At 47.3% G+C, this 23525-nt stretch overlaps 1 protein-coding gene across 3 annotated transcripts in view; it reads right to left on the reverse strand.

Moving 5' to 3' along the window:
- Positions 1-1230: 1230 nt before the first annotated feature.
- LOC310775051 (putative splicing factor YJU2B) overlaps positions 1231-23525 on the reverse strand; it is a gene marked incomplete at its 3' end in the record, with an annotated part of 28411 nt that continues 6116 nt past the window's right edge. For 2 of the 3 annotated variants that reach the window (XM_083635143.1, XM_083635142.1), the window contains exons 9-10: positions 22412-22550; positions 18001-19583 (exon numbers count right to left, since the gene is read on the reverse strand). In XM_083635143.1, coding sequence (XP_083491269.1) covers positions 19057-19583; positions 22412-22550 — 666 coding nt within the window. Of the gene's footprint in view, positions 1674-18000; positions 19584-22411; positions 22551-23525 lie in introns of those variants that run through there. The other variant, XM_083635144.1, reaches the window with a different exon arrangement.

Here is a 23525-nt window from a genome sequence, read left to right on the forward strand (position 1 = left end):
TTCGTTTGTTGAACTGTGAAGAACTTTACTCAGCTGCGCTGTTTTCAACCAGGGTGTCTGTACGCAGCATCGTACACGTGATCCACTCTTAGCAATCCCAAAATTGCACTAAAGATTTTTTAAATAATTAAATACACATTTCTTTTGATCTTATTTACAAAACAAAGTCAAGTAGTTTCTTGTAGTGTCGTCGTGTCTACTACGTTCACTTCTAGCCTTTCTAGACCACATTACCAGAACATCAGATATCCAGCAACGGGCGATATCGGTTTGACATTTGAACAATATTTACAAACAAACAAAAAGTCTTTACATTGTTCAAAATCCTATATGACTGCTGTCAGGTGAAAAGCTCATGTCCTAAATGTAGATTATTTTGTAACTGAGAATGGCCGTACGGTGTAGAGTTCATTCAATCAGTTGAATAATTTCCCATCCTCTCATCAAGTTAAAACATGAAAATCAACAAAAGTCATGAGAGTTACGAGATTCTCACCTTTGGCTTTTCATCCAGCAGCGATAATAATGCTACATATTTTTTCTTTCTTTTTCTTCTTCTGGGGGGGGGGGGGGGGCATTACATTAAGTTCATCATGCAATCACAGACTTAAATTAACTACTATCATTTCAGAAAGTTGTAATTCATTACAATTTTGTGCAATAAATTTCGTCATTCGTCATTTCCAAACATTACGAGAACCCCTGCTAGCAGACGTATCCCACAGTTTCCCCTCTTCCTCCCAAAGTCTCTCATCATTACTGAACAAAAGTTCCACACCTCCACCACCCCCCCTAGACACACACACACACCCCTCCATACGTTCAGCCCCCTAACCCGGTGGTTTTCAAAGTGTGGGCCGGGGGCCCCCGGTGGTCCTTGAGGGGTCCCCGGCAAAAAGAGGAATCATTTATTTTCACTGTAATTTGGGTTATGGGTTTCATACACTTTCTATAATAAAACTAATCTAAAAGCAAAAAATCGTATCAGATGGGGGACCCTGGGACACAATCTTATCAAATGGGGGTCCGTGGTCTAATTTGTGTCTGTTTAGGGGTCCTTGACGTGAAAGGTTTGAGAAACTATCCAAGGTGGGTATTTTAGCCCACCTTGTTTCCCCTCATTGGTTGATACAGCTGATTTTAAAATAGACGAGTAAACTCATTTCAAAGAGGTGGGTAAACTGGGTAATTGCGTTCACCCACCTCCACTGCGCCCCCCCGCCTGCCCCGCTAACCCACGCAGCTACAGCCGGCGGCCAGCAGCTTGTCCACCTTGTGCCAGCGGTGGGAGCTGTCGAGGAAGGCCAGGTCGTCGTGGTGGGTGGGCCTGCAGCAGGGGGCGCTGTGGCGCCGCGGCTCCCCGGGCGCCGGGTGGGGCAGCGCCCCGCTGACCAGCAGGCTGGCCAGGGTGAGGTCGTGGTTGGAGCGGGCGCGCGGGCACGCCCCCCCGCAGTACCTGAAGAGGACGGTCTCGTCCGAGTCGTAGCCCAGCCCCAGGTCTCGAACCTGCAGCAGGACGGAGCGCAGGCCGCAGTGCGAGTCCGCAGTGGAGCGGCGGGCCCGGAGCGGCGCCGGGACGGAGCCAGAACCTTCCGTTCGCCTTCCGTTCGCCTCTCCGCTTCTCTCGTCTTCGTCCGGAGAGCCGCTCGGAGACGCTGCTTCTCGTCTCTGATCTGGAAGAGACCGACAGAGTTATCTTCTATACAATCCCACGCACCAACTGACTCACCGACTCAAGAGGGGCAGTCGCAAAAGCAAACCCTTCAAAGTCTTCATTGACAGCAGTCGGGGGAAAAAACATTAACATCCAGACATCAATGATTCAAAAAACAAACATTAAATGCAGGTATTTCCACTGTAACACAGAATTAATATCTTTTCAGAGGCAGAAAGTGATTATTTACAGTAATACAAGACGACGTGTCGACACTATTCAACACGCCACTCTCAAATCAGGCAAAAACGACAACAAAAGGTCATAGGTCACGACCCCCCACTTACCGAGCAGTGACCTCAGCCAGTGGCCCTCTGCCCTCTGGACACAGAACAGAAACACGACCAGCTTCAGCAGCCACCTCATCCTGTCTGTCTGCTCTTCGTCTGTCCTCGTGTGTGTGTGTGTGTGTGTGTGTGTATGTGAGTGCAAGTGATGCTGAGATGTAGAGGAGTCGCGACCTCCAATATATAGCCCTCTGAGATGAAGGGGGGTGAAGGGAAGAGACAAGGAGGTGTGTGTGTGTGTGGGGGGGGGGGGGGGGGGGGGGACACTAACCCGTTACTTGCCGCCAACAGGCGATCCCGCTCACCTGGGCCTCACAGACAGACAGACAGACAGACAGACAGTGGAGGAGGAGGAGGAGGAGGAGGAGGCCAGGCGGGCGTTTGACCCAGAATTTGTCGTATTGGGATTATCTAATTGGTGTAAATCAATGGATTATGGTTGATTTCCCCCCAGATGTTTTTCCAGAGGAGGTTGGCCCCTGGCAACGTGGATTCCAGGAGGTCGGGGGCAGGTTTTCCTAAAGCTGCAGAGGAGTGGACCAACATGACACTGAGATGGTGCTGATGATAGTCAGATAAATCTGCGATAGATAGATAAATAGACAGGCAGGTAGAAGAGGCAGGCAGCCAAGAGACACATAGATGGAGAGATAGAGAAACTGTATTAATGGATCAAAAAATGATGGGAAAAGGACAACGGAGAAGTTCAGACATCGATAGCGCAAAGCGCTTTCAAGAGTTAAAATGGAAGTGGGGCCTGTCTCAGCCCTGTCTCAGCAGACATTCCACAATGGCTGACTGGTCTTCCAAAGAAGCTTCTCCATAAATTGAGGGATTTCATCAGCAATGTGCGCTTGACATGTAGAATATGTATGATGTCATGTCTGTAGGGCAAATGTAGGTATGACTAGGCATCTCGCACGCTCCACTCCTAGGCTCGCCCGCCCTGCAGCTCGCATATGCAGCTCGACCGCTGTGCGGGCTCACCTGCTCTTGTGACATCACTGATGATGTCACAACTTCGCATCACTGATGACATCACAATTGCTCTTATGACATCACTGATGATGTCACAATGCCTATGACATCATCAGTGACGTCACAATGCACACTTGGGTCAAGTGACATCACTTCCAGTTGGGTGACATCACTTCCGGGACAAAACTGAAACAGAACAGACAGAGATTACCCACTTTCCCCTTTTATAGATAATAATAATAAGATAGATAGATAGATAGATAGATAGATAGATAGATAGATAGATAGATAGATAGATAGATATTAGATAGATAGATAGATAGATAGATAGATAGATAGATAGATAGATAGATAGATAGATAGATGTATAAATGTATTTTTATATGAAAGTGCACGTGAGTACATTAAACCAGGGGTTTTCAAAGTCTGAGACTGTGGGCCTCCCATCAGACAAAAGCTTAGAACCCACGAACCCCCTTAGTTTACTTGATTAGTTCATTCAATTCCTGGATTTCTATGTGATCATGATTATGCTATTTGATCCCATATACACTCATCTATTGAGTCAATAGCCTCATATTGACATATTTCAGACGACACCAAATACATTGAAAATAATTCTGTCTGAAGGCATTTATTTGTTCGGACTCTGTGAAAGTAGGAAAAACGTTAGGGTTGTGCTACAACCCAGGTTTTACGAGTGAGAACGAGAGCTCTCACTAGTGCCTACTTCGCTGCGTACGCAGCATTATGGAAGACTGTCATTTTTGCTCCAAAAATTACTTTAAATTAAAACCTGACCACGCCCCTTTAGGTGACGTGGTGCCCCCCTGGGCTGACTGCTCGCCCCCGTGACTACGTCACGGCCAGTCACCCCAGGGGCCGCCACTCATTTCTTCCAGCCAGCTGAGATCCGACGCACCCAGAGACGCATCGACGCAGCAAGGCTGGGTAGTGAGAGCTCTCGTTCTCACTCGTAAAACCTGGGTTGTAGCACAACCCTAACGTTTTACTTCGTTTCGAACTCAAGCTCTCACTAGTGCCTCCATTCAACCGACCTTGCTGCCGGGAGCACCCCACAGGGCGACCCGAAAGGCACCGGTGAACCACGGCCATATGGCAACGTTTATGCCTAACCGTCTGACATATTAGAGTGGCAACGATACTACTTTCTTGCCACCGACAGCACCGCGTGCGCGAACTGCGCACCGGACACGTCGAGACTGTAGTACCTGACAAAAGTGTGATGAGAGGACCATGAGGCCGCGGCACACATGTCCTCCACCGACACACCGCGCAACAACGCAGAGGATGTCGCAACACCTCGCGTAGAAAGCGCCTTGATACCCTCCTGGGGAACCTTGCCCCCGGCAGAGTATGCCAACGCGATCGCCTCCACTATCCAGTGTGATAAGCGATCCTTGGAAAGGGGTCCGCCCTGGGCCCTTTGCCCAAAGCAAACCAACAGCTGATCTGTAATGCGTAAAGAACGCGTCCTGGCCACATAGGCCGAGAGCGCCCTTACGGGGCACAGCATGAGCAAACGTCTCTCCTCGCCCGTCTCTAACTGAACGGCGGGGGACAGAATGCTGATAAGTCCATGACCATAGACCTAAAGCTGACATTAATAATCTTAGGTTGGTAAGCCGGGTTAGGTCGCAACGTAACCCTGCGCCCATCATTACCACACAGGCCTGCTGCACCGAGAGGGCAATCAGGTCACCAACTCTCTTTCCTGACGACAAGGCCAGCAGCAGCGCGGTCTTTAAAGACAGAACCCTTAAACCGGCGGAGTCCAAGGACTCAAACGGATGACCCGTTAGCCCGTCCAGCACCGTAACCAGGTCCGATTTGGGGGAAAAAACGCACCGCGACGGCGGGCGCAGTTTACGCGCCCCTTTCATGAGGCGCAAGACCAAAGGGTACGCCCCCACGGGGCTCCCTTCAATTCCCCTATGGCACGCAGAATCGCAGCTACGTACAGCTTAAACGACTGCGGGGACTGACCCGCGTCAAGCAGGCTCTGAAGGAAACAGAGAACTGGTCGCACACTGCAGTTCACTGGATCCACGCCCTTACTTGCTGCATAGTGCATCCCACATTATCAGGCAAGCCCTGGGCTAGCAACTGGTCCGGTTCAGGAGCCAGACCGCTAGCTTCCACCTGCCTGGGGAGGGGTGGAACACCTCCCCCTCCGCCTGGGATAGGAGATCGGCCCGTACCGGCAATGCCCAGGGCGGATCTTGCGCCAGGGAGACCAGGTCCGCAAACCATGTCTGCCTGTGCCAAACAGACTAAAACGAGCCGGAGGCGCTGTTCCCTCACCCTGTCCCACACCTGACGGATCAGGAGGGGTCGGGGGAAACGCATAGAGCCCCTCCCTTGGCCACGCGTGCGCTTTTAGCGCGTCATGACCTAACGGGGGCTGTCCTCCTGGATCGAGAACCACAGTGGGCAGTGTGTCGCGCGCCGCGATGCGAGAGATCGACGCAGGCGCGACCAACCCTGGCCCAAACCTGTTCCATCACCCGAGGGTGGAGGCACCACTCCGTATAACGGGGATTGCCTCGAGACAGCAGGCCGGTCGTAACTCCGCCGTCCCGGCAGATAGACCGCTGACACTGAAAGGAGACCGGGAAACACCCACAGGTGAATCCCCGCTATGGTTCAGCGCCCCCGACCGCACACCGCCCTGTTTGTTCAGGTGGGCGATCGCTGCCCTATTGTCCGAGCGAATCAGCACATGGTGCCCATGTGTGAGCCGCTGGAAGTGTTACCTCCGCAGGCCGGGGGGACTGCGGAGGCAACGTTCTCTTTCGAGTTTGGCCGCACGCGGACTTGTCCGGCAGTGCGGTCCCCAAGAGAGCTCCCAACCAACAATGGGCCCACGGCGCCATTGATGGTGGGCTTGTCCTGAGGCAGAGCCCGGCGAATCGCCTTCAGCTCTAGCACGTTTATGTGGCGAAGCTCCTGAGCCTCCCACCGGCCGTTCGCCGAAAATGCCCGCAAATCGCACCCCCTCCCCAGAGGGAGGCGTCTGTGCGAATTACCATCCTGAGCGGGACAGGGCCCCACCGAGTACCTCTCGAGAGGTAACGGGGGTCCGCCCATATAGCCAGCGCCTGCCAGGCCTGACCTGTCAGAGGAACCCTGCGATGACGGTCCCCGGCCGAGTCCAGGCGAAGCCTGAGAACCATATTTGGACCACGAGAGCATGTGTAGCCTCCCTAGCGGGAGCACATGCAGTGCTGAGGCCATCAGGCCCAACATTACTGTGCACTGATGCACTGACACCGAGGGCACAGACCTAACGTCCTTGGCTTGCTGTCCGAACCGTGCGCGCCTGTCGCTCTGGCGAAAGGCTCGCAGGAAGTATAGCTCGAGCCCCAGGAAGGTCGCCGCCTGCGCTGGGACGAAGCAACTCTTCTGCCAGTTCACCAAAAAACCCTAAGGTTTGCCGGTGATCGGTCACCACCTTGGTATGTTCCGCGGCACAGACCCTCGAGTCGTCACGCACACCGTGAGGGTTCGCGGGCTCAAAGACATGCCGAATGGCAAGCCACAGAACTCGTAAGCCTTCCCCCGGAAGGAGAACCTCAGGTATTTCCTGTGTCTCCTGACCATGTGGACATGGAAGACCGCACCTTCCAGATCCCTGGAAGTAAGAAATCCCCCTGTCTCAACTTGAACAGGCGGGGAAGAGAGCATTCGGGATGGGACTTCCTCAGCGTCTTGTTGAGACGCCGAAGGTCCGATTTTGGACGCATGGAGCCGTCCATGGCCTCCTCCTCCACGGCCAGATCGGGGGTCCCGTCGAACGTGGGTGGGCAAACTGTAGCGCGTATCCCCTGTGGAGGGTGCGCCGTAATGGGGACGGGGGAACATAGATGCTCCCAGGCATCGAGCCTGTTGGACAAGATGGTCTCTTGTGGCCAACGGAGCGGAACCCGTTCCACCACTCGGATCATACTCTCTCCCTCAATGTCCCCAAAGGAGACAGTGCACGGTCATCAAAAGCAGAGAGCATATGAACTGAATCAAGTCTCTCTGCCCGCTTCGCGCTCAGAAGAGTATGGATAGCGAGACTGAACATTTTAGAAACACATTTCTCAAGTTAGAAACTATAGAAATGATCCCTGAAATATAGTCATGAGCATATTGCTGGGCCCCGGGACCTTTCGATCCGGTGCCCTGATGGGGGGGCGGGACGTGAGAGGCTACGCCCCCCCGCCGCATGGACAGTTCCGTAGAAGCTGTGCATGCTGGGGGAGAACTTCTTACGCAAGCTCCGCCTACTGACGCGCTGTTGTATCGAAGTAACCCCCCCCCCCCCTGCCGTGCGCCTTTCGCAGGCTGGGGGGACTGCGGAGGTAACGTTCTCTCTCGAGACGCACGTGGACTTGTCCGACAGTGCAGCCCCCAGACGAGCTCCCGACCAGCAATGAGCTGTTGGCGCCATTGATGGTGGGCTGTCCTAGGAGCCTCTAGCCGAGGCCAGGCCGTAGCCATGGACCAAGGCGAGCCTTGATGCTGGGTATGAGACCCTGGGCGAGCTCCCGACCGAACTCAGGCCTTGGGCACCGAGGACGGTGGGTCTAAAGCTACAAGCCGCAGGCTGGAACTAAGCCCAGCCTTGGTGAGCCAACCGGTGGGCTTGACCTGGGCGCCGCCAACCGAGGCCAGGCCGTGGCCATGGACCAAGGTGCGCCGTACCCCCAGCCAGGCTCCCTGCACTTGCAGGGGGCACCCCAACAAGGGAGTGCGACCCATGGAGAGCTCCCAACCACCCCGGGGCTTGGGCACCAAGGGCGGTGGGCTTGTCCTTAGAGCTACAAGCCAAAGGCTGGCACTGAGCCCAGACCTTGGCGAGCTGTAAGCCCTGCTGGACACGTAGCGCCAGCAAGGAGCAGTATGTCTATTGTAGCGGAGGTATCTCGCGCCCAATGTACTTACTAGCACACAGATACTAACTACACGGGTGCACGCCAGCTATCTGCAAAATGCTATCGTTCTGTGCTAAACAGTACTAACATTGCTATCTGCACCTATGCAAGGCAGGCTAGCTTTAAAACTTCTTTGAGAGCGGCCTTGGCCAGCTCTCAAGAGCTTAGCTGCGGACCAGACCGAGGGTTCAAGGCGCCTGTGCAGCGTGCTCGTGCCCAAGGCCGAACACGCACTTAACGTGCCGATTCATACTCGGCCAAGTAGTTTTACACACGGCCCATCCCCTCCCTGACCTTCCCTGCTCAGTAGCAAGAGGAAGCAGGAAGCTAACCAATAATAGCAAGCTCCCGCAGGGCGCACCCTAATAGCGGGAGTACCGCTTAAGCAAGCTAGCAAAAAGCACATGCTAACAGTAAGCAACCCGGAGGCTAGCGAACGTGCGCGTGCAATGGTAACGTAAGCGGCAATAGCCCATCCCGAAGGGGGGGCACCAATACCCACAACCTGTTAACCCGAGAGAACAGACGTGGAAGCCACTAGCTAAGCTAGCATAAGCACTGAGAGACAAGCGTGCGCTAACACAAGCCTGCGCACAGGCCGGTGCAGCGCGTCTCTACCCTGAGTAACACAGGGAAGCAAGCGTGACCGCGAGCATTAGGCCAGCGGCCCGCGAAGCTAGTCAATCTCAGAAGAAACTCCTCAGAGGGAGTTGCAATCTAGTAGATGCTAATTGCACGAGGCAAGCAAACACTTAGCAGACAAGCAAGCTGGCTAAGATGGCGTAAGTACTGAGAGAAGCGGCCCACACAAGGTGCGGGGCGAGCTCAACTAGCTAGCGAATCGCCCAGCTAAAATCTCAGACGCCAGTAAAAGCTACACTACATTCATGTAGGTCCCAGCAACGCCTGTTCAAATTCATTGTGCCGGTCGTAATCGGCCAGCGTAGCCTCACAGCTAATACAGCACCTAGCTGTTCCCCCCTCTCTGTGTCTAACAGGAAAACGGGGTTAACGTGCAATCTAAGCCTGCACCGTAAGAGCTGGAGTACTACACATCGCTAGATACTGGCTGCACGGGGGCAAGCTAGCTACCTAGCTAATTCACTGAAGAGCATTACTACTCTCGCTTAAGGCGCGCCCTACAAGAGGTAGCTGGCGCGAATACTTAGCACACAGACACTAACTGCACGTGTGCACGTTAGCTATCTGTGCTACAAGGTAGTCCAAGCTAGCTGCACTGAGCAAACTAGCTAACTATCTAACGCGCGTGCTCTAAAGCCGGCGTTCCTAAAGTACCTAGCAACAGAAGCAACCGCACGAATGCATCTAGCTATCTGTGACAACTGTGCTATTTAGCCTGTTGTTCTAGTGCTAACGGTACAAGCTATTCTGCATGTATGCAAACCTAGCTAAAAGTTATGAGTGCAGACCTGAGTCTTGCGCTCGAGCCAAACAACGTTAACCCAGCCGGGGAAACGTTAAAACGTGCACTGTACGGCGACAGTGATACAAGCACTGCGCAGTGGCAGTATTATAAAACAACAGTTAGCAAGAAGATACTCTTAGCTTGGATGACTTGATCCGATGCCGCTGGTGAAGAGAACAGGAACGGGTCCCCGAATCCTGATTTATCTCGTCCACGCGAACCTCTCGAAGGCGGGCAAATTAACCGGAGCGAGTCTATTTGTCCAAACTCTGAAGAGCGCTGTCTTTCTAGCTAACCGCGGAGCTTAAGAAAACGACGTCCTCACACTGGCTGGAAGAAGCGAAGAGTGACGGCCCCTGGGGTGACTGGCCGTGACGTAGTCACGGGGGCGAGCAGTCAGCCCAGGGGGGCACCACGTCACCTAAAGGGGCGTGGTCAGGTTTTAATTTAAAGTAATTTTTGGAGCAAAAATGACAGTCTTCCATAATGCTGCGTACGCAGCGAAGTAGGCACTAGTGAGAGCTTGAGTTCGAAACGAAGTAAAACCCAAAACTACTGTATCTCTGAGCTATCTCTTTAACCAAATCACACACATTTAGGCTCTTCTATGTGATCTCCTCTTGTTGATACTGTAATGTAATGTTTTTTTCACTTCCATTCACTGAGCCTCCCCTGAAACTGTTTGGAGCCCGCCTGGGGAGGTCTGCCTCCGTCTTTGAAAACCTCTGTATTCAAATATTAACTGTCTGAATAAAGAGGCTAATGTTATTTACATTTTCTATATCACCGAGCTGGGTCAAATAGCATTGACAAATAATGATTCGCCTTTTGTTGCCGTCTCGTGAAAAGCTTGCACCTCCAAAATGTCGACTTTTCAGGAAGGGAAGAAAACAGCCTGAGCATCGTGCACTTTAGAGTTCATCAAGGAGCCTGAGCATCGTGCACTTTAGAGTTCATCAAGGAGCCTGAGCATCGTGCACTTTAGAGTTCAACAAGGAGCCTGAGCATCGTGCACTTTAGAGTTCATCAAGGAGCCTGAGCATCGTGCACTTTAGAGTTCATCAAGGAGCCTGAGCATCGTGCACTTTAGAGTTCATCAAGGAGCCTGAGCATCGTGCACTTTAGAGTTCATCAAGGAGCCTGAGCATCGTGCACTTTAGAGTTCATCAAGGAGCCTGAGCATCGTGCACTTTAGAGTTCATCAAGGAGCCTGAGCATCGTGCACTTTAGAGTTCATCAAGGAGCCTGAGCATCGTGCACTTTAGAGTTCATCAAGGAGCCTGAGCATCGTGCACTTTAGAGTTCATCAAGGTCAAGGAGCCTGAGCATCGTGCACTTTAGAGTTCATCAAGGAGCCTGAGCATCGTGCACTTTAGAGTTCATCAAGGAGCCTGAGCATCGTGCACTTTAGAGTTCATCAAGGAGCCTGAGCATCGTGCACTTTAGAGTTCATCAAGGAGCCTGAGCATCGTGCACTTTAGAGTTCATCAAGGAGCGTGGATGACAGAGGTTAACTTCTCAGTGAAGTTTACTGTTTCAGTGCACTAATGCCATTATGTGTTGTAGACAAACGGCCAAACACCAGAGGTGGAAGGCAGATTTCTTAGAGTCGTGCTTTTTTCTGATGATTTCCAATTACTTTTACTCACTTGAATAAGTTATTCTTAGGCAAGAGAAGTGAGTACAATGAGATGTTGTATTTATTTATTCGAGGAAAACAGTCCCATAACTCCAAATGTAGCTTTGAATAAAAATGATCCATCTCCAGATCTGGGACTGATAAGGGCCCATTACATTTACTTCCAGGAATTTCGTTGTTAAATCTTTGGAGGATAAGATCTTTGGAGCATACACAAAATCCATATTTTTTCCTCAAAAGTAACTACCGATATATACTTTTTAGTGAGCGGCTTCCTAGCTGGCATTCCAGACAAGGACTCTGACTTCCACTTGAGCAAATGTTACCTAAACCAGTGGTTCTCAAAGTGGGGGTCCAGGGTCCACAATGACAATGTATGACTGTTTTGGTCATGGGTTTCATCATGCACTTTCTGTAATAAACATCTAAAAACAAAAATCTAATCAGATGGGGACTCTGGGACAAAATCTTCTTAACTGGGGGTCTGTGGTCTCGTGTGTGTCATTTTAGGGGTCCTTGATGTGAAAAGGTTTGAGAACCACCAACCTAAATCATCAGTGCCTCTTCTTGAGTAAAATATTTCGGTACTCTTTCATTCCTAACAAAAAATGAATAACAAAAGAAGAAGAAGTAGTATCTGTAAGAGTAATTGGTACTGCACTTTTTGAAGTCCAAAAACGAAAGTTATGAGAAATGGCAGCCACTAGGACCATGCGGCCGCCCCATCTTCCAGCGACCGGCCCAGTAGAAATATACTGAGTGACACTGGGCCGGCCCAATCACATCCCTTACTAGGCCCAGCTCTCCCCCTCTGTGTCTGGGCTGGCCCAATCACATCTCTTACTCAGCCCCGCAACCCTCCCCTCGGCCTTCTCACAGACCAATTTTTCCAAAGCTCCCTGTATGTTATTTTTTAATGCAGCCCTTATTACTTGAAATGAGAAAATAACAGGTTTGTTCTCTAAATTAATTTGCATTGGGGATAGTCTTTTTATGTGAATAACATTTTGGGTGAAGCAAGATTTTGCTATTTTTCAAGAAAAGTGGCAGCAGTGTAGAAGTGAGTCACTAAACTAATAACCATAACAGCACAAATAATTGACAAACTCTTGAAATAAATATACAGTATTTACCCGAATGAGAAAAGGAGCAAATTTGATAGTTAAAACTGAACAATGACATCACAACAGTCTAATGCTAATGTTAATTTAAAATGTGATATTCCTCTAAATCTGGCTTCAAATGGCCAAAATTTGAGAAAAACATAAAAATTGGGCCTGAGAATGTGGGCTTGCATAAAATGTGTCCCCTCACAGAGAGCATCTATCTTCACACAGAGAGCATCTATCTTCTCACAGAGAACATCTATCTATCTTTTTACAGAGCATCTATCTATCTTCTCACAGAGAACATATATCTTCTCACAGAGAACATCTATCTATCTTCTCACAGAGAACATCTATCTAAAAAACTCTCGTAACGGACAAGCCCGTCTTTTATTGTCACACGAACACCACAATACATGCATGCGGCCACAACACACTCATGCTGACGGTGGCCGGTGAAAAGTGTCCTCTGCATTGATTGATTGATTGATCCAGGCATGTCCTTTCCTCCGAGGGGCAGGCCAGGAGCAGTGGTCGCTTTCTCGTACAGCACCCGGGGACCAACTTCGGATGTTGTCGTCACTGGTCGGATGACGATGACGATAGTGGGGGGGTTATATACGGAGGAACCCCCTGGGGGGAGCACGGGGAGAACATGCAAACTCCACACAGAGAGAAAGGCCCTTTCGACGAGATAACCCACCTGGGCAGTAGGCACTGAAGATATGGGGGGGAACACAACCACAGCGCCCACAGTGTCCCAGGCGAGAATCGAACTCAGGACCTTCTAACTGTGAGGCGACAGCGCTACCGACTGCGCCACCGTACCCCTATACGATAGAGATCTAGATAGAGATCCTAGATAGAGATCATCTATCTTCTCACAGAGAACATCTATGTAATGTATCTTCACACAGAGAACATCTATCTATCTTCTCACAGAGAGCATCTATCTTCTCACAGAGAGCATCTATCTCCCGGTAATCCTCGCGGAAAGCAAGAGCGTGAGAGGGCAAAGGGCCTGACACATTCCTTCCACCTCCCAAAGAGACGGGAGGATGAGCCAAGAGGATGAAGATGAAACGAGGAGACGGAGGAGAAGAACGCCGAGGAATGACAGTGGAGATAGAGAAATCCCTTTGGAATGTGGCCTACAGAACCAGTCTGGAATTTGGAGTTGTCAGAAGATGGGAATGGGAAGAATGCGGCATCATTTACAGAAAAGAGACACCAACCGTTGACAATGTTCTCCTACTGTGTTGTTAGGAGCCCAGAGGAGTGGCACACGAAGGAAGGGAATGGTCAATCTGACTGGAACTGAACGCGCTGCTTACATAATTTGGATCCAAAATTAGATACCTACCCATACACAAGTATGGTGCCTTAAGTTTAGAAGAATATTAGTAATGGTACCGGTTGGTTAACAGTGATATCATATTACTGTTAACCAAACGGTACCATGTTTACACAGAGGATCCTCTAAACCTACAATATCTGACTTCCACCTCCACCATCCTCTTTCATTTTGTAACCCCTATATTTGTATTTGTTCTCTATCTGTGTACGTTTATGTTCGACTGTGTTTATTTGTTTCATGTAAAGCGTCTTTGAGTCCCTAGAAAAGCACTATATAAGTCCAATGTATTATTATTACTTGTGATATACTTGTATGTATGTATGTATGTATGTAGGCCTATGTATGTATGTATGTATGTGTGTATGTATGTATGTATGCATTTATACATGTATATATGTCATATATACACATATACATGCATGCATACATACATGCATGCATACATACATACATACATACATACATACATACATACATGTTATATATATATACACATACATATATATGTATACAGTATATGTCATATATACATACATACATACATACATGTATATATACACATATGTATATATATATATATATATATATATATATATATATATATATATATATATATATATATATATATATAATATATAATTTTATGAACTATTAGAAGACTTTCATATTCACACAGTTACACATACATGTATTTGGTGTCCAGCTTTACTGCAGCAACTGGGGGTTTTGTGCCTTGCCCAATGGCATGAAGTGGTTGTTTTACGAGAGGGAAGAGTTCTTGTTCATTTTCCTCCTGTGGCAACGGTGCCGGGTCTGAAGCGGTGACCCGCACGGCCCACCTCCCCAACCTGTCTGCTACTGTCGGCTCCAGACATGAATAAGAAGATCGTCTGAGTCCACTCTAAATCTTTCTCCGAGCGTCGTAGATCTTGGTGTGGAACCTCCCCGCGCTCTGACTCTGGTGCATTCCTGCACCTGTAGCATCACTCTGTAGGATTTGACATGTCGTCACAGGAAGCAGACGTAATATATCAAGACATATATTGCTAACATCACATACTGCTTGAGCCATGGAAAACCCACACATAAAACCTCGACTTTGATCATGGCTGTGTAATGACCTCGTTATACAGTTCTAAAACGTATAGGACTTTCCATGAAAATGTCTCATAACGCTAATTTTCTAATTCAGGTGTTCAGCAAGGAAGGAATACATGGTCCTGGTCATGGTGAAAAAAATAAATTACACTAAAACCAAAGTCTGAAAAGTTTGGATTTTGGAAACGTTTTTTTTTTTTTTTTTTTTTTTATCTCTCATCCCGACAGCCAAGATCTGTTTGCTTTTAAATTCAGAAAAATTCTTAACCTTAGTAAAGGAAAAAGAATAACGGCCGAGACGACTTAAGTTAGCCGAGGGAATAGAGACAGATATTAAAAATTAAAAAAAATATGATGTGTAGATTTAACAGCAGCCAACCTTAAACCCGTGCACAGCAGTCTGTGTGTCTGTGCTCAGAGGCAGCTAGAGGGCTGAGGCTCTGGCTCCTCTCCAGTCAGGGCTAAATCTAGCCTGACTTCAGGCCAAAACTGATACGCAGAGGTAAAAATACACGTGCATGCAGGCACAAAATCCAACATGGAAAGAAATCAGCGCAGGGAAAAGGGTCAAAAGTGGAAAGACTGGGAGTCTTACAGAGAAGGAATATGGTGGCATTGGCACAGATGCATGTTCAATGTCTATTTGAGGATTTCTTATGTTGCAGGTCATTTGTCTGCCTCTGATTGTAATCGATGCGGCTTTCCCTGGGTGTTTTGAAAAAGAAAAAAAACATTTATCTACCTGTTTAAATAAAGGTTGGAAAAAATATAAACAAATGAGACAAAATGTTTCAGGTTTATGAGAGGAAGAGTGTATGTAGAAGTGGACAAACCTACAGAAATACTGGCTGATACTATATTGACTGACGTGAGACAGATGATCTGATTGGCTGATACTATATTGACTGACGTGAGACAGATGATCTGATTGGCTGATAGTAGGCCTATATTGACTGACGTGAGACAGATGTGAGGTGGGGACTGGAGTCACACTTTTAATTGCTTGAGACTTGACTTGATGCATGAAGAGAAGACTTCAGACTCGATTTGGGTTGTGGTGACTGACTTGAAAAGGTTTTGAAAGTCTTGACTTGAGATCTTGTGTTTGTGTAAATTACTTGGATTGAAAGTGATGAGATTTGTTCCAGCAGACGACTGAATTTAAATTCGGTTTTATGATTTTTTTTTGAACGATTGAATTTATTGAAGTTGAAACTGTTTATAGAAATCAAACTCATGTTGCTCTTACCAAGTTTTTACGCTATTAAAACCATATTGCATTGAAAAGTCCCAGATATTTCGTTTTCTTTGAGATATTAAATTGATGCTGGAGTCTTGATTTGTTCAGACTTATCTTGCTGTTCCACATTTAGATTTGACATTGACATGGACTTCATCATTTTGTTTTGGACTTAGGTACTTGAGACTCAAGACTTGAGACTCAAGCAATGTTCTGACAAATCCTGGTGCATTTATTGAACACAGTGAATAGTCATTCTGACTCTAATGGCCGATCTACATTGACGAGAAACGCAGAATCTTACAGTTGTGTTACATTTGAACTCTATGAATACTAATTGTATGAGGTCTGGTGAGCTGGTCTGACGGCCGGTCCTTATAGGGTTTGTCTGAGGCGAATGCAGGAATGTCGGGAGCAGCCTTCCTGTAACGGGAAATATTCGGAGGGGATTTAGCCCCGGAATCTCAAACTCGCACAGAGCCGCTAATGTTTACGCCGTAAATCTGCTGCTCAGACCAACGGCTATCAAACACGCGGCACCGAGGCCCAAGAGAGAGTGCAGGTCACTGATTGACATGCCCCCGCATCCATACACACACACCCCCTTCCTCTCTGGTTGAAGATGAGCAAATGAGTGACCTCAGCAGAGAACCACCGGGTCAGACAACTCTGCTTCTCCACTGCAGCAGCCAACCTGTTCTTCTCTGTCGCTGTACATGCTTTTCAGGGTTCCCATGGCCATGGAAAACCTGGAAAAATGATGTAATTTAAAAAAATCTCGTTTTCCAGGCCTGGAAAAATCATGGAATTAGTAAAATCCTAGGATGTGTATACACAGTATATATATATATACTGTATATATATATACCGGTATATACTGTATATGTGTGTGTGTGTATATATATATATATTCAATAGCTTCCATGTAATGAGACCAACTGACCCCCAAATCAATGCCAGACCTTTGCTGCATGTCCTCCCCTCGCTCCGTACCATAAAGCAGTGGTTTTCAAAGTGGGGGCCAGGGCCCGATGGGGGGCCTCAGCAAATGAATGGAAATGTTGAAAAACACAAAAAACGTCTTTATGCGGAATTAAATGATTCCGTTATATTTGTATAATATTGTACAATATTGTATATACAATTGTATAGTATAATAAAGATAAGAATATATCTTCTTTATTACATTTTATAATTATATTTAGTGTAGCATTATCGAATATAAATCAATCCTTTCCTTCCAAATAAAAATCATATTTGCATTGCCCATCTGTCAAACTGCCTACCAGTCAAAACGTCATCACATTCATTGTCATTTCCCCCGGGTGTGGCTAATACTAGGGCTGGGTATGGGCAAGGATCTCACGATACGATACGTATCATGATACTTTGGTCACGATACGATTGTATCACGATATATTGCGATGCGATACATATTGCGATATTTATTGCGATATTCTACAGAATTTACTCAAAATTAAATAATATAGCTAAAGATACAACACACTGTGTACCACCCAGGTAGTGTAATAATATGTACATCAATTTATACTGATAAGTTAGTGGACAAATTTAGTCAAAACTACTGAGTGTTGAGTGTTACTGAACGCATCGATATGGGAAATATCGATACAGTATCGATTAGTGGTGGGGATCACCAGATGCAGAGGCCTGGCATGGCATGGCCTGCAAAAAAAAAAAATATATATATATATATTTTTTATATCGCGATACTTGGCGTCCAAGTATCGATACAGTATCGTATCGGGAAATAAAATATCGCGATATATTGCCGTATCGATTATATTGCCCAGCCCTAGCTAATACTCTGGAACATTGTTTCTAACGACATATTGAAGTTAAAGAAATGAGAAAATATTTGAGATACAAGTGTAATCATTAGGTTATTACATTAATAAAAGGAAATATATTCTGAGGTTGTATGGAAGTGGTTTTTGACATTTTGAATAGTATTGTCAATAGGTTTTTAAAGAGATCTTGCAATAGGGGGGCCGTGGCCAAAGACAGGCTAATGCTATTTGGGGGGCGTTGGCATGGAAAAGTTTGGGAACCCCTGCCATAAAGCATGAAAATGGCAAAAAAAGGAAAACCAACAACAACGGGAAACAAGACGACAAGCGCTATGGATGCAAGAGGTCGATGAAAGTGCAGAAGCGCCTTAAAATAAAAGGTATTTTATTTTTCAGTGTGATTTTCACAATGATCAGAATCAGTAATATATGACTCGCTGACCAGTGTGTTTCATACAGATCCGCTGTTACATAAAACCAATAACACTGTGTGAACTTCCAACAGACTTCTTCAACATCACTGAACAGGCTGGACTGCCTGTGAGAGATACCAACATTGCTGCTGCCGTTACTGAAAACCCATTTGAAGTGCAGCGCTGGAGCTCAACGCAGAACGTTTTGGACTTTGAGAGCTTGAGCGCGCAAACATGGTAAACCCACAGCACGATCTCATCAATGTGTGATGCCTTCCAGCTTCATTGCATTCTGACCCTCTGAGTCTCTCCTGCTCCTGTGGGTGGAGAACCTGCTCTCTCTCTCCTGCTCCTGTGGGTGGAGAAACTGCTCTCTCTCTCTCCTGCTCCTGTGGGTGGAGAAACCGCTCTCTTCTACGATGGATCTCTCACTGTGTGGTTGTTGAACGTCTCGTGGTGCAAAATGGCCGCTCTAGAAAGAAGCCCTCACTCTTTGATTCTGAGGGACTGACACCGAAACCTGACGTTTACCAAAGATGCTGAAACATTTTCTCACACCAAACTCCATCGCAGAAACTGGAGATATCTCAACATCACAAATCATGTTCTGGAGTACAGTGATCATGTCTTTTTATGCTCGATTTCTCCTTTGAGCAAAGTTGACGACACACTATTTTTTTTCCACAATGAGTGTGCATGTAGAAGAGTAAAGCACATCAATATGACATAGCCCATCCCTAAACCAACGTGACAAAAGCCACCTGTATGTTTATGAACACATTTTGGAGAGTCCCTGGAGACATCGTGACAAACTGTTAAAAATAATCAACATATAATATCACACATTCGTTTTGGAAAAGAGGTAAATTGAGAATGATTTCCGTTGTGACCAGAGATTATTATTCAGCTCTGGGCGGTGCTGCTCAGCATTTGACCTCTGACCTCCCTGTGTAGGGTGCAAAGGAAGGGACAATTTCCGATGTCACAAAAACAGACCGAAGTGACAGAAACAGTCCCATGTAGTGATGTGAACAGAGAGCCCCCTCACTGTCCAGGATCTGAGTCTGAGTCGCTGTAGTCTGCCACCAGGGACGTGACGCCAACAAAACTTCTGTCCAGCACCTTTTCCTTCCCACAATCCTCTGCCTTCGTCGGCCATTTGCCTTCTTCTTCTTCTTCTTCTTCTGTGGTGTTAACACACATCTCCACGGGTCCGTTGTCATTTGTCTCTGCTGCGCCGTGTCCCAGCTCCGGTGCCTCGTCGTCCTCTCTCTGTGTGACCCCGGAAAGCGCCTCCTCTGTGCGCGTGACTTCGGGGTCCGACTTCCTGCGGGTGACGGTGGCGCAGGGTTCGCCTTTTTTCCCAAAGCCCTCTGTGCGTCTGCGGATCAGCGGGCCCGGGGCGCAGTTGAGGGACGGACCCAGGGCTTTGGCCACCGCCGCTCCTTTCCCCTGCAGGCCCAGCTTGTGCAGCAGGCTGCCTGCAGCGCTGCCCGGTGGTGCGGAGGGAGACATGAACCACGAGCGGGACGAGATCTCCTTCCGCTTGCTGTGCTTCTTGTCCTCATAGGCTGAATGGAGGAGAGGAGGAGCAGAGGGAGGGTGGCGAGAAAAATGTTAAACGAGTCCTGTTATGGCAATTCAAATTGGTCAAAATTGGTCAAATGGTCAAAGATGTTTAACGAACATTTTGAATGAGTGGTTAAATTCATTTCGATGCATTTTAAAACACCCATCCTTTTTTCCAGGCAGTTTCAACACTAACTTGGCTCCCTCACTGAAGAATTACTCAAATCCATCCAATCGGGGCAGTGTCCACTCAGGAGGTTTACCTCACTTGAGTTAGAGGAGCGGCAGCTGTCGGCCAATTACGGTCCAGTATTGTGAGAACTTAAAGGATGGCTTTACAGAGTATCAACCCACTTTGTATATCATTATAATGTATAAGCACATGGGCAGTGGGCAGTGGGCAGCTGCTGCAGCTGGCGGGGGCGGAGTTTCTGCAAGCCAGACAAATGGAGTTGGATTTCTCCATGGAAAACATATAGCGAAGGTAAACACTGCCCATCTGCTTATATTAACGACATTATAATGGTGGGTTGATAATCGGTAAAGCCACGTATTCTTAATTCTTTCAGTAAATACACTTTTAACTCAACTACCGTAAATTCCGGACTATAAGCCGCGGCTTTTTTCCCGTTTTTTGGCCCCTGCGGCTTATATAACGGTGCGTCTTATCTATGGATTTTTTCAGAAAAAAAAAAAAAAAAAAAAAAAATCTCTCTTTTTTAGCACTCTTTCTAACTATAAATCCACTTCTGTTTTAATTTCCTCTCTTGCCCTCTTTTCACCACACCGCGGACACTGTGTGCACTGTAAAAATAAACAACGGTGGTGTTGTGTTATGTTGTTTTGTTGAAATGTTACGGTAATACGGTAAATGGGAGCTTCCTCAAACAGCCATCTCTTTCCCGACAATCCCCTCTGTGCGTGACCACTTACATATGGTAATTACGGTAAGCAAACGGCCACAAGCCCATCAACTCCCTCCCCCGACTACCAGGAGAAAATCACAAACTTCGGCGAATTCACACAAAGGAAGATCAAGGAATATTCCATCGAACCGGAGCAGATCATAAATATGGATGAAGTGCCTTTGACGTTCGACCTGCCACTCACTCGGACTGTTAACAAGAAGCGCCCTGGAGGATTCTTTCACCAAAAAAAAGCTTTGCTCGTTCTCGACAGCATGAGAACGAGCAGTAGATGATCATGAGGTGGTTTTTCAGACGTGTCGATATAGCAGTTTATCGCAAAAGTGTAATGGAAACACATTTTTCGCATTTGCACGTCATGTGACCCATATTATCCCTTGGAAAAGGAGCGGAAAATAAGTTTGGTAAGTAAGGTTCGATAGCCGTGTCAAAACCTCCGCAGCAAGTGGAAAACTTTGAAGCAACGCTACCTAGCAGAAAGACGAGTGTTGTGCAAAAGCGTAGCCGGGCAAATTAGATAATGTTTAATGGCAGAAATCGGTCCATGGTGACAGCAGGCTGCCTGTGTGCGCGCATTTGGCACAGCGGCGAGATGAGAGGATGAAAAGCACACACTGGTGCGGTGGTGCTGTCTGAAGTGAATACAGTGACTGTGAGTAGGCTAATACATTGCACACGTTTCAGGTGCAATTATAGAACCAAATCAGCCTTTTCCCCCTTCCATCTCTAAATCGGACCAGTTGTAGGCTATTAGGCTACCTTTTTTCCTCTGCCTGTCGCGCTGACTGCATTCACGCAGCCAGCAACATTTTGCGACTCATTTTCTTTTGAATTGATAATCAGGCTCGTTTATATGCATTGTAACTTCATGTTGGGATTTCCATTGACCATTGGTTGGATTTGAGCATGCAGGGGACGGGATATGGGGCAGATCCCCGTGCGTAATCACTGTGGCAGCTGCTGCAACGGGGAATCACTCAAACGCAACTTCAATGGAAACGCCTACAAGTCGCAATTGTACATTGTCGAAGTTGTAGAAATATCGCAATTCTTTTGCGAAAAACTGTAATGGAAACACAGCTATAGATGAAGAGGAGTTCGTTGGTTTTGAGTGACAATGAAGGAGAGAGGAGAGTGGTTGACGAAGCCACCCTGAACCTGTTCGTTTCCGACACTGAAGATGAGGACTTTGGTGGTTTCAGTACGCAGGAAGAAGAGGAAGACGAGCATTAGTGACTTGACTTCTCTGGTTACAGGTTTGCTGCACATATAGCCTATTGTTGTGTGATTTTGTCTGGGGATTAGTGACCTGACTTTTGTTTTGTTTTGTTGAAATGTTAATAAATGGGAGCTTCCCCAAACAGCCATCGCTTTCCCGACATTCCTCTCTGTGCACGAACCCTTTCATATGGTAATTAAACATCAAAACACCCGCGGCTTATAGACCGGTGCGGCTTATAGAAGAAAAAAATAGTCAATTTTGGTCCCGCGGCTTATACACCGGTGCGTCTTATAGTCCGGAATTTACGGTACATTCATTTGCCAACCTTCTTGAAGAGCATTATGCTTTCCCTGAGTCGTAGTGCATTTGAAAAATGAATACATGGGACCTTTAAAATAGCTCAGTGTTGACTGCCTGTGCAGAATCTATTGGGACAAAAACAAGCAGATGTTTTGATCCCCAAAATGGATCTTTGTCGAGTCAAGTGGTCAGATATTTACTTGGTCAACAAATCCCTGTGAAGTCCTTCATTTTCTTCTGCACTCTCTCAGTGCAACATCCATCAGGGTTGTCTTTGGGATGAGAAGTGTTGAAGCTGTGTGTGTGTGTGTGTGTGTGTGTGTGTGTGTGTGTGTGTGTGTGTGTATGCTCGGGTGCGTGCGTACGCGTGTGTGTGTCTTACAGTCGGGAGCCTGGTAGGTGAGCAGGGCAGCCAGTCTGTTGTCCTCCTCCTTCTCCGGCAGCAGTGGGATGGACAGGTTGGTCCTCTTCCTCACCGCGTTGTCCTTCTCGTCCTGCTCAGCCTTCACTTTCTTCTCCGTCTGTAGCATGAATGAAACCAAAAATAATTCAGCATAATTCACACTCTGATGTAAAAGCTCTCGCCGACGTGCAGCTCCTGAAAAACGTGATGGACCGTCTACGTTTCCCATGATTCTCAGCGGTTGCCGGTTGTCGACTTCCTGTTTACATTTTTTTCACTAGCAAGGACGCGCCGCTGTCAAAGAGTGGAAACGTTTGGCTTATTTTATCCGAAATGGCTAAAAATAGTAACGTTGTGTGGTTGCATAGCGGCGATATTTTACGAAAACGAGGTGAATGTCAATTCACTCGTACTGTACGGGCTTATTTTAGCCGAAATGGCTAAAAATAGTATGTGGTTGCATAGCGGCCGCTTTTGTTTTGAAGGCTAAACGTCCAAACCGGAACTCTTTATTATTTGGTCATTGAACGTAGCTTTAGCGGTCTCTCTCTTTCAAGATTCAAGATATTGTCACTCCGTTGTACAATTATGCACGTGTGAAATTATTGTGCTGGGGGGCTCCATTACAAGACATAGGTAGGTACAAAGTCACAACAATTATTATGATTATTTTCGGTCTCTTTGGCTATGAACGGTCCTGGGCGGAAACAGGCAACCGGCAGCTGGAAACAGGGAGGGAGGGTGTCATGGAAGCGCCCACGGTCTCACCAGGAAACTCGTGAATACTATAATGTAGATGGGGAGATAACAGGAGAGAGTGAAAGGCTATGACCGAGTATATGCACTACATTCTCTCCTTGGGCTAACTTCTAGTCATTGAAATCATAATGAAATCACAGCAGGATTCCCACACCTTCAACATCACAAGGACTTTTAAGGCCCAATTCCCCAAATTCAAGGAGCCAACACAACAAAGTTTGAGACATGGATCAAGGTTCATTACTGTTACAACACTGAGAATCGTACTAGAAGAATGAGAAGTGTCCGTCTGTGAGTGAGCAGAAGTTTGCCTTTTTCTTTTGTTATCAATGTT

Source organism: Poromitra crassiceps, assembly GCF_964638095.1.
Source record: "Poromitra crassiceps genome assembly, chromosome: 4".
In the NCBI taxonomy this organism is placed as follows: domain Eukaryota; kingdom Metazoa; phylum Chordata; class Actinopteri; order Beryciformes; family Melamphaidae; genus Poromitra; species Poromitra crassiceps.